General features: G+C 40.5%; 1 protein-coding gene across 4 annotated transcripts in view; it reads right to left on the reverse strand.

The window, feature by feature from the left end:
* MAPKAP1 (mitogen-activated protein kinase associated protein 1) overlaps positions 1 to 14,760 on the reverse strand; it is a 138,640-nt gene that overhangs the window by 92,554 nt on the left and 31,326 nt on the right. For all 4 annotated transcript variants that reach the window (XM_025194501.1, XM_025194498.1, XM_025194505.1 and 1 more), the window contains one exon: positions 10,600 to 10,748. In XM_025194501.1, the coding sequence (XP_025050286.1) occupies positions 10,600 to 10,748 (149 nt within the window). The remainder of the gene's footprint in view (positions 1 to 10,599; positions 10,749 to 14,760) is intronic.

A 14,760-nucleotide genomic window follows, 5' to 3' on the forward strand; every position in this document is an offset into this window, starting at 1 on the left:
CTGAGACAGAATTAGGTATAGGAAATTCCATGGAAACATGCAAGGACTGGAGAGAGAGAGACGTTGACGTAAGCATCTCTCCTGTGCTTTCTACAGCAATAGTTATGCAGTCTTTAAAACACTGTACAGTATCTTCAGGAAAAATGTTTATAGTTTCTACATATCACATTTCATATGAAAAAAATAGAAAACCACAGAATTGGAAGGCACGATTTAAAATCTTACTCTTGCACTGTGTGTAAAGGTTCTTCCTGTTAAAGAAGGTAGTGAAATTTTATCACGGCTATTGCTATTCATAAATCTTATATCTATTTTAATTCAATCTGGTTCTAGCCTCTGAGATGCTGCACCACAATTTGATTACTACAACCATACTTTTTAACTGCTGTCAGAAGAGACAGCGCCTTATATAAACATCTGCCAGAACACATGCCTGCTTTCTATAGCACCAGCTTTAAATCATACTATGGTGATGAATCTTTATCTGACACTAATACTTTTTAACTTCATAAGGACAATTAAAATGAATTGTAGCTAAATGCACACATAACAAATCAATTTAATCCTTTGTTGCATAGAAGCATATTTTGCACATTTTCAAAAGTTACTTTCAAGCACTATCTTATTTAGCATTTTTAAGCTCAACAGAAAGCAGGGTGATATTAATAAAATGCTCCTTATGTGGTACTGGCAGATATCGACAGACTTCATAAAGCAGCGGAGCAGAAGTACTCTAAAAGAATCAGAGCTCTACCTGATGCGACTTCAAGCACTGCACCTAGGTGTGCCCAGAACCAGGCCAATGATTCAAGAAAGGCAAGTAGCGGTAGAATACAGGAAGGTGGTCAGGGAAGGGCCTGGTCAGTCAACAGCAAAAGGTGCAAAAATGAGACACAAAAGGGGAGAGGGGATCAAAAGTCTGCCCAAGCTGGAACTTAAGCAAACCAGATGCACGTTTACTTCATTTGCCTAAGCCGGAATAGCTGGGGGAGACAGCCTAGAGCCTCAGAAGAGACAAAGGTGCACCCATTACTCCAGCCTTTGGTTTCAGCTTGAGTCGTAGCTACAACCTTCCTGGGCCACCTGAGCCAGGTAAGAGCCACTGGATCCCCATGGATAAGACTTCCATAGTGCTGCACACCCCAAACCCAATGCTCGCTGGCACGGATGGCTCCTGCCTGGTCTTTCCAGTGAAGGGCTGACAAAAGCCCTGTCTGAATGCATTTCCTCCTGTGCATTAGGCTACTCACTGCCAATATTCAGCAGGTATTTCATTGCCAGCCCTCCTTTATCTTATTTTAAATGGCTTCTCTGTACTAAATAACCAAACAAGTTCTGAAGTATTTTAATTAAGTAACAGTTGAGCTTAATATACTTTAATCAATGTATAGAACACACCAGTGCTTGTGTTTCCAACTTTCATTACACTATTTAATTGATCCCTCTGCGCAGGGCTTTTCTCTCCACGGCAAACCCTACTGGATCTGAAGGGGCAAAGGAACCAGTTAAGCACACTGATTAGACATCAGAATCATTTCAGTTTCGACATAATGAAGAAGGAACCAGGCATCTCAATACAAGGATGTTCCATTTAAATACAACTGAGCTAATAGCATGACTCACATTAATTAATCACATCTCTGATAGAAAAAATGTATTTTAGAAGTGATCATTTTTAAGTTACATTATATAAAAATGCGCAGATTAACAATGAAAGTGTTATTATTCTCACGCACACATTAGTAAAATGTATAAAACTACATGCAAGAAACACACTCTCTCTAGTTTCTGAAAAACTGCTCTGTTAGCAACATGTCCTGGATACGGAAAGTTCCTTGACACACAGACGGTCTAGAATGATACCTTCCTAAACTTCTTCCTACCTGAAAGTGACCCTCACTGCGAAGTCCTTCCAAAGTGCTGAAGAGAAGGCACATAACAATCATACTTCTCTGGAGTGGATTAAGAGCCAAAAGGCAGACAAGGTTATTTGGGTAAACAGGATATCTTTTATTAGACCAACTGAGTAGTTGAAACATTTGTTCTTTACAAGCATGCTTCTTCAAGCTTAGAGAGCCAAAAGGCTGTTTTTAACTGGTTTGAGCAAAGAAATGATAATACACTGCAAAGACCTGCTCTCTGTAACATACTCTTTTGCCACGGCTCTTTTCATATCCTGCCCTGTATGGAAAACTGTTGGCCTTCCCATCTTCTAAGACCACGTTCTAATGGACTTCAACACAGTTTGGACCTTTAAGGAAGTTTCATTGTTTTAGCAGAAGCCTTCAGATAACCAGCACTTGATTTTTTTTTAAACATGAATTTGGAAAAAAAAAAGTTAACATTATGCACTGCCTAGCCCTCTGGAGCATCCTGGAGGAGAAGGTAAGTAGGGACCTGCATGTACAGCAAGTTGGCATGAATTGCACAGGTTGCTTTAAATTGCTTTTACACTTCCAGTTCTCACAAACAAAAAACTCCAGTTCAGCTGACAGCTTCTTACTAGGCAGGCTATGTTTCTGTTCCTGTCTGTCTGGGGAAGGACAAACTGCCTTTCCTACCAGAATGAATGCAGATCTACTTTAACGAGTCTGAAATCTGGGCTGGAAGACAAAAGGTGAAGCGTGCCAAAGGCAAAACAACACAAAGCCACATTCGAGTGTGAAACACAAAAATGTCAGTGTGCGCATGCACACACACATTTATCCTGTATGCATGCACATATACATATGCACACACATGTACATACATGTATATACCCACACAGACAAGCACATATCCTCATAATGACACCCACACACTTGTTTACTCACTAATTAACCGATTCAGCAGAAGGGCTCTGTCATTACTATGAATTAGTGAGTTTCCGCTGCACAATGAAGCAAGAGAATTGCAGCAGGTTGAGGATCAAGAACGAATGAGAAATTAGTAGTGAGGTGACCATAACAGGAACAAGAAGATGAAATGCTAGCTTGTTTTTATAATTCAGCACTGGGAAGCGACCACATCTAGATATGCTCTCAGGCTTGTCTTTAGAGTGTAGATTACTAGAGAAAAAGGGTGGTGGGAAGGGCAAGCAGCAGTTTGGGAGGAAAGTGCACATACACAGAACAGCAAAGTGTCAGAGGGAAACTTATGAAGCCCTGGGAAGTGAGAGAGAAGACAGCAGACAGTTTCCATCTGGAGAAGAACAGAAATCTTTTAACTTCTCAGGCCTGGTCTACATGATAAATCTCTGCAGGGATATCTGTGTCAGTTCGAGTGTGAAGAGATGCAGTTCCTGACCAACACTGCTCTGCTGGTGGACCCCTAGTTCTGGGGGCATGGCTCCATCCACACTGTTTTTACGAGGCTAGCTTCTTTCATTCATGGGGGGAAGGTTTTAACTCTGCTGGTATGAAGCACAACTTTGTCAGTTCAGCTGCCAGCATGGCTGTACCTGTAAGACTCCCCGAGCGTACAGAGAACCTTGCTGCTCTCACGAGAAGCTTGTAGGCAACGTCATGTACAGAATTCTCTAATGAGCATCTCCTGAAACAGAAGAGTCTGAATCATGGTGGGCCTTATCTGCACAGAGCACGCCACAGCAGAACCACATAAATGAGTCATGATGGATTTTATAGAACTGTAAATCTATTAGCCATCTCCCTTGATTTTATTTACATTTCAGAGTGCATCCGATAGAAACAAATGCCAACAAATGTAAAATGAACTCGATTCATCCTAAAGTTCCGGAAGATAAAGTCATAACATCCCCTGTTTAGTTAAGTATTTGTGCTCTTCTTATCATAATGGTATCTAAACAACAAATGGTGAAATACAAATTATGCAAAATATGCTCGCTAAAATAAAATATTCAGAATTCAGAGGAGAAACCTTCTATTCAGCTTGTGGGCAAAAAAAAAATTAAATGAAAAAAATTGCACCGAGTTTTTAATACTGGATTTCTATTTTAGGCAATTCAGTATTAATTACAGTAGCGCTGCCTCTTTCATAAGTTCTTTATCTACTTTCTCCGAGTCAAGCTATTTAATATTGGTGATTGTGGAAAACATTTGTTCATAATTATCCAGACATACACTGGAACAAGACTGAAACAAGAGCAGCATGCAAAAATGTATTTAAGGACTATCATCCCAAAATGCTGCTAAAAGCTATTAACCAGTACGTGTTAATTGCCACAGCATTCATATTAATTTTCACTTCAGGCCCGACATTGTGGAATATTTCCCCTGATACATTTTAAACAAAGTTTAATTTAAGGAACTGCTTCTATCAACACTTATGAAAATTAACAGCCAAGCAATTAGCACTCATGAATTATCCCTTCCCCCATGCGTTCTACAGCTTCATTGTTAAAACAGTTACTAAAGGAGAAATTGTTGGTTTTATTAAGTTACCACAATCGCATTCACAAAGAATCATGCGGCACAACCAAGTGGCACAACTCCCGAAGACAGCTTTTTTAGCATTTGTCAAGACAGAACAGATGCTCTACCTTTTGTGTTTTATTTTATTTATAATTTGGTTTTATTTCAATCCCTAGTAGCCAGGTAAACCTCTAGGAGCCAGCGAAGACAGAATACTTCCTTAAGTCCTTACAGCTAGCTTGTGATTACAATCGAAGGAGCTGAAGTCTGCTGGGAAGAGTGCGGTGCTCTTCTTGGGTGAAGGGATGAAGTTTGCACTCCTGTGATTCTGGTTTATATTAGAAGCCGAGTAGTTTCTTTCTGTCTTTCTGGTCCCCACCCCCTCTCCCCCATTTTGCATGTGACATCCTGACTAGACTCACAGTTCCCTGTTGGCTGTTTTGAGCATTTTTAGCATCTGTTCCTCCTTTGATTTTCCTGGAGCACTTTTGCGCTTGATGACATGCTTTTGAGGACATAAGGTGTGCGCATATTTGCACCATTTAGGCACTAAGCATCTCTTAGAAATAAATTTGGCAGAAGTGGGTCTTGTTAACATTTCACTAACTAGAGCTTCCCCAGCAAAGTTAGCAAGGATTTGTGAGCGCAATGGATGCAGGCTTACGTCACAGATAATAGCAACGAGCGTCAGGGAAAGGCTCTGCAGAGGTCACGCGTGCTGTTCCTAAGCCGAGCACAAAGCTGGCCACTAGGTCGTCAGACACTATCTGTGTCACTTGACAGTACCTTGTTGGCGTAGATGGTCACCCAACTGAGCAGCTCTGACACTAATCCACTACGCTAAATAAGTGTCCTTTGAGCCCAGTGTCTCAGAGACAGAATACCCTCCACAATCGTGCTTTCCACCAGCTCATGTGATGTGCATTTGTGGTTTGAAAATAAACAGACTGCATTTCTATAAGCTTTCAATCAGGAAATACTGTGAGCTTGGCAATTGTTAATAAAGGCAGGCAATCGGCATCAGCCCCTTTTTATAGATGGGGACATGAAGGAACAGAAAGATTAAGGCCTTGGCCCTTGCTCCCATGGAACTGACTGAAGTTAAAGCACTTGTTCAAGAGCAGAAAACCTGTACGGCAGGAACCAGCTCTTCTGAATCCGAGTGCTGTGCTTAACCACAAGACCAGTCGTACCCTCTCATGCTGCTCACCTTGCACTTGGTAATGACTTGGAATCATACACAATTAATCACTTCTTCCTCCCATTGAACAGCTAGATAGGGAAAGGGGAACAACAAATACTTAAAATAAGATTAAAAGAAAACTCCTGGTGCAGGCAAATAAAAAATACCACTTCTGGAATAAGTTATATCTGCCTCTACTGTGCAAATTAAACTAAAGACACCCTGGCTGCAAATTTCTGATGCCTTCATAGAGCTCTCTATACAACTTATAAATGAACGGGATACAAAAGTCAAAGGCTTCTAGTGGTTCCAAATTCTCATCACAGAACATGTGATGAGAATTAGTTTAGCTTAGTTTAGCTTTTATTAAACTAAGGCCCTGCACCTGCATGACCAACACTGCAGATGCTTTCTAGTTGTTGGGGCGGAGGATTTAGTATACTTATTTTAAGAGGAAACCCAGAACTTCAGAAACTCCAACTGGATGGTAAATGCCATGTGTATTTGGGGTTTTGTGGTTTGCTTTTTTTAAGGACGGGGAAGATTCTAAGTCCCACAAAACTGCAAGCGTTTTCTGTTTGGTTACATGACAAGAACTCCTAGTACCGCAGCAGGCTGACCAGAGCGCTGCCAGTCTGGGTCTATTTTACAAGCTATATGTTCTAATTTATTTTTGATAATTCAATAAACTGATCAAAATCCAGGAAGCAATTAGAGCGCTTTAAAATGTTATTATTTCATAAGCATGTAGAAGTGGCTGGAAAAACAAACACTGAACTTGACAAGAAAACCTCTGCAAAAATGAGACATTTTAATAAAGTGGCCTGTTTAAAATGATAGAATTTAACACTTACCTATTTTAATCGATTATCTTAAAAAAATACATTAACCAACAGGAAAAAAACCTGAATAAAATGAATGCTATTTAAGTCCAATTAAATTATAAATGTCAATAAATGATTGTAGTAAAAGTATTCAGAAATGCAATTCCAGAGTTAGCACAAGTATACACACTGAGAGTGGACAGAGGATAATATGCTTTTATTTTCCACAGACCTTTTCCCAACAAACAGAAGATCTACATTATGATGCTTTTAATTTTTTTAAAATCAAAGCCTTAGTTATAATCTTAGAGTATTTTAGAGCCATTCTAGTCTCTTGAGTAAATACATAATTAAGTAGGGTTTTTTTTAAACATGTTTAATTAGGCCCCAAGCCCCTCCTTGTCCTCCACCCCCCCACTTCTCCCCAATTATGTACCGTTTTCCCAAGAGACATGAGTAGCTCTGTTAATTATGTAAATAAGGCATGTGCTATTCCCAGGAAAAGAATTATGAATATTTGTGGGAAAAATACTGCTCATTTCTTATCAGCTAAAAATATTATTGTAAACACCAAAGTCTTGTAACCCCTACAACATTTCATTGAAAACAGATACCTTTGGTGTAAGAACAACAAAAAATATAGGTGTTCCTAATGTAGAGCAGGTAAAGTAATTTACTGCTGAACTATATAATATTGGTGCTATGGCTCAGCCCGGATCTAGGTGGCTTTTTTAAATAGCCTGGAAGAAAGGAAAGCACTGACAAACTTACCCAAAGTAGCACTAACAATGCTGCTATAACTAATACAATCTGATTATGCATTCACAGAATGCTAATTTGATCATTTTGTAGTGTTATTTGAATAGGCACTTTAATTTCTAGGTTAAAAAAAAAAAAGGCTTGACTCAGATATAATTCTCTATTAATCACCAAGGTGTCATTGAATATCATATTGATGCATTTCACTAAGATGATAAAAAATGACTAACATGTACAGTATAATTTCCTTCAAATGCTAGCCATTTTCATTACGCACCTGCCAAATGCATCAGTATTAAATAGATGAAAATAAGATTTTAATTCTAATACTTATTTAAAAAAAAAAGAAAAGTAGCATCAATTAGGATGGTAAAAAGGAGTTATTTTTCCATTTCCCAAATTTTCCAGAAAATCCCTGCACCTAACTCAAACCATGCTCAAGTTTTACAGGATTTCAACCTCTGAAAATTTAACCTAGAAAGACCCGACCCCCCACCCCCTCCCCCTTCCCCCCAGAACATTATCTGCTATTCATAAACCCTTGGAAAATCAGAATCTAAACACACACCACCACCAAAATCGGAGCAGCAGACAGAGAAGGCCATCTTGCTACTGCTAGCATCAAAGCACTGGTATCACTTATTCATTATGCTAAAATAACGGTCACAAACAGCAACTTAGCACTAATTACTGCATGCTAATAAATGCAAGATAACAAGCAGAAATAGGCAGTTTGTGCTGCACAGACACCATGGTTTAAGAGCTGCAACTACCAATATTTAATAAAACGCCTTTCTAGACGCATGTAATCAAATTGCATATCTGATTTCCCATATTAAAAACACTTAACTGAATGTGAAAATCTCACACCAAAATGGTAATGAAGCTCAAACTTGACACTTCCACAGAAGCCCCCACAAATAAATCCAGCATAACACAGAACGTATAAATTATATTAGTAACTGGTAATTGTTTCGAAACAACGTGAAGCTTTTTTATGACCCCAATGTTAATATTTCAGTTTTCTAGGGTTTATGACAGAAAATGTACAGCCCAGGCTAGAATGCAGCATGTAACAGGAGATGGTTTATGAAGTACCTGCATTCAGATACCCAAGTTGACCAATCAATCTTGCTGCAAACCTCATCTATGTAAGCAGATTTTGGTAGGAAGCTGAGAGTGTTGGGGATAGGGCTAGCGAGAAATGTTTTTTAAGCCATATTGTTCTGCTGACTGTGCTCAGATGAGGGTGGTATGCAAAGTGAAGTGCAATGATTTGCATTTATATTTTGCATTTCTTACGTTATTGTATTTTTAAAGGCACACTAGGAGCACTCAGCTGGTCTAATAAAAGATATCACATCTACCCAAAGCACCTGGCCTGCCCACGAGCACTGAAAGCCTTTGATACCGTAATTGCCATTGTTTGTGGAGCTTTTCCTACCAAAATCTAAGAAATTGTTTACATTGTGGTCGCCAACACAAAGTAAGCACCCTCAGGGAAGGAATCAGAAAAGCTTAGCACAGTGGCACTAAACTTTATGGGGAGGGAAGAGAATTGATCTCTCCAAGGCAAACAGTCATAAAGGCTTTAGACTAGATTAGATCACGTGGACCCTTGATACGGTCTAGTATGGTATTCCCTATAGTTTGGTTGCTATACTGCTCAAGCTGTATATTTTCCATGTACAATTTCTTCTCAATTAGCACATATAAAAACTAGTACTACATACTACTGGAATGACAGAAGTCTGGGCTTAATTAATTAAGGGATGCACCAACTCTGGTGACAGTGTGGACTGCTAGACAGAAATCTTCAAATTGCCTCATTTTGATTAACTCATTTTCCCTTGCATCAATTCAGCATGTATTTCAGCAACAGCTACAGCTAGACCCAATGACTGGAATTAGAGGCTAAATGCATATCCTGCCAAAGCTCAACTGATGGTTCTGGGCAACTATCAAACCCACCAGCAATTATGGCCCTCAGCCAAACTCCAACACGTTGCCCAAACCACAGGGGCAGAAACACTAGGAGCCATCCAGTCCTGGGAGATTGCTCACAACACTCTTCCTTCACCGTTCCCATAACACGACACATACACTCCTGCCTCCTCCCACTTCCAGGCACGGAGGAGTGGGAAAAGTCCAGAGAAAGAAAGGACTACGAAAAGAGGCTGATGCTCTCCCTCTACACGGCACTGCAAATCCCCAGAAAACCTTGTACCACCAACTAGGGAATGCAGTACAGGTGGTAAAGGGAGGGAAGGATAGTCTAGTAGTTTCCTTGTTCTGCCAGCCCTTCTATGGAAGCTTGGACAAGGCACTTGGGCTTAGATCCACAAAAGGCCATAGGCACCTAACATGGACAGCAGGTGAAATGATGCTTCAAGTCCTGGAGCACAGCCCTTATAACCCGGTCTAACCTGTCAAGGACTTAATGCCCGTAGATGTACAAGTTCCACTTCTCTACAAGTCTAGAATTGCCGCCTCCTCGGCAGAGCGAGCAGCCCGACACCCACCTCTCACTGAATCCCAAGTGGGGATGTCAAAACAAGGGCTCCCCTGCACAGCTCCCCAGTCTAAGACACATGTTCCACTGCATTTCAAATGGAGCATCAGCCCCCTGATCCATTTCTCACTTGGGCACCAAGCTCCAGGAACGGGGTGGGGTCCAAGCTGTGAGTTGTCATCTGGCTGACCACCCATCACTTCAGCATTCCCCACCAGTCACTGTCAGTGTGCTGGCCAATTAAAATCCCAGTGAAAGATGCCTAACTCTCCCCACTCACTGGAAAAGAGAGCTCAGTCATGTAACTCGGGGCTGTGATCTACACTCTGGGGCACCTAAAAGTTAGGTACAGCATTGCTCAGCGTTCTGGAAGCTCTGAATTCAGCCTTTAGTTTCTCTCTGCCTCATTTTCTCAGCTTAAAATGGGATAAAGTCCTTTCCTACCTCACAAAGGTGTTGTAAGGATAAATACGGGCATGACAGTGAGGCACTCACAGACTTCTGACCTGGGGCTAGACAGGTTAGCTCAAACCAGTGTGTAATGCAACAGAATATCGGTACTCAGGCTCTCACCACCACCTGCCTAGGAGTGAGAGGTCTAAAAGCTGCACTAAGTATTTTACTTAAGCCACCATGTGTTGGAATGGAAATGCAAGTCTACAACATCATGTACAAAGGCACAGCATGCATATCATTCACTCGGTATTTTCATGCTTCTATTGCACCTGGGGACCATTGCAATTAAGACTAAAAGAAAGGAGTTTCTAGATAACCCGTTAAAGATAATTAACTATAGACCTGCTAGGCTTTTTAATTAAAACCTAAACAAATATCTTCATATCACACTTTCATAAGGGCAGAAGGAGTGAGCTAACCTTCAGGTCAGGAGACAGCTGAATGTCAGAGGAAAAAAAAATTATAAATCAATCAATCAATCGCTGGTACCCTTACCTTGCCATCAAATTTTGAGTACTCATTGAAAGGGTTGTTCAGCTGCAGTGGGCACTGCTCAAGCCGCACAGATAGTATAGACTGCTTCCCCAAACGTGGAGACTTGACTTTGAAATTCTTTTTTTCAAACAGCGAGCTCAGCTCCTCTGCTGCAGTTCAAAAAAGAGATAAAAACATTTGCATTACCACATGCAGAGAAACAATGTTTAGTGTAGGAAGATGATGAACTGGAGATGAATTAATAAAATGCAATATAATACTGAACAGCCTAGACCAGGTAGGTCAGGAGCCCACCATTCATCCTGCAATGGAGGCCCAATCACAATCAGGCCCAATGTCTAAGATTACAACACACATGACAATAACAGTAATACAGATATCATGAATACTCAGAAATAGAACAGCTGGGGAAGATAGACAGGCTTGAGGTTCTGGGTTTAATCTAAACTTAATGGGGTTAATGGGGGAAAAAATAACTCTTGGAGTAGGCTGTCTCAGTATGGCCTATGAGTAGACTTCTTATACCTCCTCTGATCCAGCACAGCAAATGTTATATACTTCCCCAAAGTAAGCACGCTGCATCTGTAGGCCTTATTTGAAAAAAACAAGACTGGTAACCCCATTCTTGAGACAAGTATTTTGGGTCAGAAAGAAGTACTGTGACAAAAAGGTGATAAAAGCTACTGTGCAATTGTCAGGCTTATGGAACCTAATAAAGGATGGTATATGACACGAGGATGCTGGATAGCCAGGGAGAGTTTAAACTCAAATTTATGGACAGAGACACTTTTTTTAAATAAAGGGAAGGTCCTTGTTACAAGGTCACTGCAAAATCAGGATGGATGAATATAGCTCAAAGCCTATAGCACTTTAGCCTACTGGTACCAACATGTCTGATTCTCTGGTAACCACGACCAAGTATGGGCAAGTTTGCAAAACATCTGCTCAAGGAGCAAACCACCCCCAAACTCAATCAATCTCTCTCTGAGAATCAGCATCAATTCCCCTAAACTGATTGTGCTCTGTTCTGTATTCATACGTTTGGATTCTCTCACGTCCCAAAGATTTACATGCTACTCCTCCAGAGAATTAAAACAGCTACTAAGGCAGATTGAACAGGGACTCAAAAACCATTGTTGCAGGCAGTCAGTTCATTTTTTAAATTGTGAAATTAAAACTTGTCAAACTCTAACTAGTAAAAAATTCAGTTTTATTTTTATCCAGCAGATTGCCTGAAAATTCAGACAGTTGGCAAGGGTGCTACACAGATGTATGTACCAAAAGAGACCCAACTGGCCTGGGGGGATGGAGGTTAACCCAGAAAAGTGTGATTAAACTCTTTCCTTAACTGTGAAAACATATACCCCATTATGCATTCCATTTATATGGCAAGTTTGTTTTCAGTTGCTCTTGTTTAAAAAAAAAAAAAAATTCTCATTTGCAATTATGTAGTATTGTGAGCCATTATTTCTTGTGCCTTTGGAAGGCACTTTGTACCCTGGAGTTCTGTAGAATGGTTTTATTGGTTCAAGTGCGAAAGCAAGTGGTTTATTTGCTAGTTTTGTTTCTTGGGAAATGTTTGAGATGTCTTTGTTTATTGTTTTCTTTGCTGGGACGTGCAGAAAGAGGAGCTCTGGTGTTCTGTGTTCATTACTGTAGCATCTGTTTTGCTTTGAATGTTGTATAGTTTTTGAGTCCAAACCACGTGTGACTCAGGAGTTTAGAATTACAGCTTCTTCCACAATGCTGTGAGTACAGCTGGCTAGGAAATGGTTTCCCATCCTGAAAAATTTTGAGATTTCAAAAAATTTTCCCATTCTGTATCAGAAGAATGAGCCCAACAGCCATTAATGGTTTTGTGCAAAACATGAGACGGAGCTAATTGCGCCAAAAGGCCTAGCACTTAAAGCATTCACCTGGGATGTGGAAGACTCCTCTCTGTCTCCGTCTCTCCCCCTCCTTATCTATACGTACCAAATAAAACAGTTCGGGAAAGAGACACTGAGAAACACAGCCACCCTGACCCTGGCTTAAGTCCTGATCCAAGTCAGGAAGAGCAGAGCCTTGAACCTAGGTGACAGCCCTAATCATCGGACTATTTGCTGTTGGTGAAACAGGCATATTCCCAAAAAAGTCTGAATTCAGATGAACAGAAATATTCAACCAATGTTTTACTGAAAAATTCCCAGCCAGGTTTGGCTCTAAGAAGGAAGAGGCCAAACCTAGCGGAAATGGCAGGGAACACCGCTTTTAACAGCCTTTGGTTTTAGAAAGGAAGGCAGAGAGCATGCCTTTACAGTGCACTAGGTTTTACTACACCACATTCACTTTCTGCTTAAAGGAAATATTCATAATTAGCCTGCACCATATTATTATTTCTCTTTTTGTCTTCTATGGAATTTTTTAGCTATACGTGTTATTTTCTACAGGTCCAAAGCGTCTCTAAGACTGTCTCAATGGACTGTAAAATTTACTGGTTATTTATCCTGCTTTTTGCCTACTTCATTGCATATTTCAGTTTCATCAATATCTTATTGATAAATTCATCTGAACAACAAATTAAACACCTTCTTAGGTTGTCTTGTAAAGCTTCTCCAAGTTCACTGCTAGCCTTCCTTTTGGTAGGTGAAACCCACCCGGGTCTCATTACAAAGCCCTGGTGGATAGACAGCCAACATTTTAAAACACACACGTATGCACATGCGTGCAAACACATTAGTGCATCCCATTACTTTTCATACCATATTTTAATCTCCTTCTCAAGACTCCCCATTCAAAAACAAAACCAGAAAACTCCTGGTTGCAATTTACAGAACCACAAAATATTCAAGAAAAATAATCTGTAACAGAGTTCTTACAGCAATACAAACAACATTTGTGTGGAAACTAGGCATTTGTATGCATACGTGGCAAAAAAAGCTGATCAGCAACTTAACAAACAAAAAACACATTAACAAACAAGCAAACAAACCCCCCCAGTATCTAGATACTAAATATTTATCTGCTTTTATTACCACTTTGAAATGTATGGCCAAACAACTGTTTTAGTGTCAAGTCTTGTTATTATTCTGCCCTGAGGATTTGAGTTGGGCATAGCAAGTTTAACTGTTTTAGAGAACAATTTTATGCTGTTCCCCAAGTAGATATCTCTAACATGAATGTTGCTGCAACACGCCAGTGCTGCTGTGAGAGAACCGAGGCACGGGGAGGGAAGCAAATCTCTGGCACAATGGGAACAAAGTCTAGAGCTCTAGTAACTCAGACATTAATGTCTACCTTCACACTGCTGTGTACAGGCTCTCCTTAAACACCCGCTCATCAGCTTCCCCCTACACGTCTCTACTTTCCCCTAGTCTACCATTACTCGAGGACTATGTACATGTGCAGCCACAGGCCTATTCTCACAAAAACGCACTTGCAGAGCTATCTTGTGGACTCTGTCCCATGCAGATGATGAGCCGTGATGGCGATCCTCCCTGTCCTTCCTTCCCTACTTGCTTCCAAGCCATCCCCACATCTGCCTGTCCTTCCCGAGACACAAGCAATTAGAGGATGGGATGGAGGAAGCCCCTGCTGGAATCCCAAGGAGCATCCCAATGAAGCTGGGGCGGAGGCTTGTACTTTGTTATGCTCTTGCTATGTAAAGATCCTATCTAGTCATATACCAGAAAAGAGAGGTTCGGATGTCTTTACCTATGGGGCACGTACACTCTGGAGCAGACTGGGAATTCCACCTGCTTCCAATTATCTCTTGCAAAGGCAATGATCTGTTGGTCTCTCAAGCCAGGTTTCAGGGTATACATGCTATATACCAATTAGCCCAATTTTTTTCACAAGTACCAGTGACAGTATGTTCTCACTGTCAGTCTTACCAGTATATTAAAAATGGTAGGTCCTCTCTGGAAAAGAACCATTGGGCCATCTAGACATGTGACAGGTTCAAATTTGATAGACTCAGCAATTCAAAAGAATTTAAAATCATGCAGGTTTTAAAAGCAGCCTATTTTAGAAACAGCTCATTACAACAAGCTGTTTGAGAAAGAAACAGAGTTCAGGAGAGAAAGTTAATTTTGTCTTTCAAAAGAGCTGCTTCACAATCTGTTTCTGATCAGTTCATATTCCATGACCATGGGATAAGGAAAATGCATGGAGGTGAAGTAT

This window comes from Alligator sinensis, unplaced genomic scaffold, assembly GCF_000455745.1.
Source record: "Alligator sinensis unplaced genomic scaffold, ASM45574v1 scaffold611_2, whole genome shotgun sequence".
NCBI classification, from domain to species: Eukaryota; Metazoa; Chordata; order Crocodylia; family Alligatoridae; genus Alligator; species Alligator sinensis.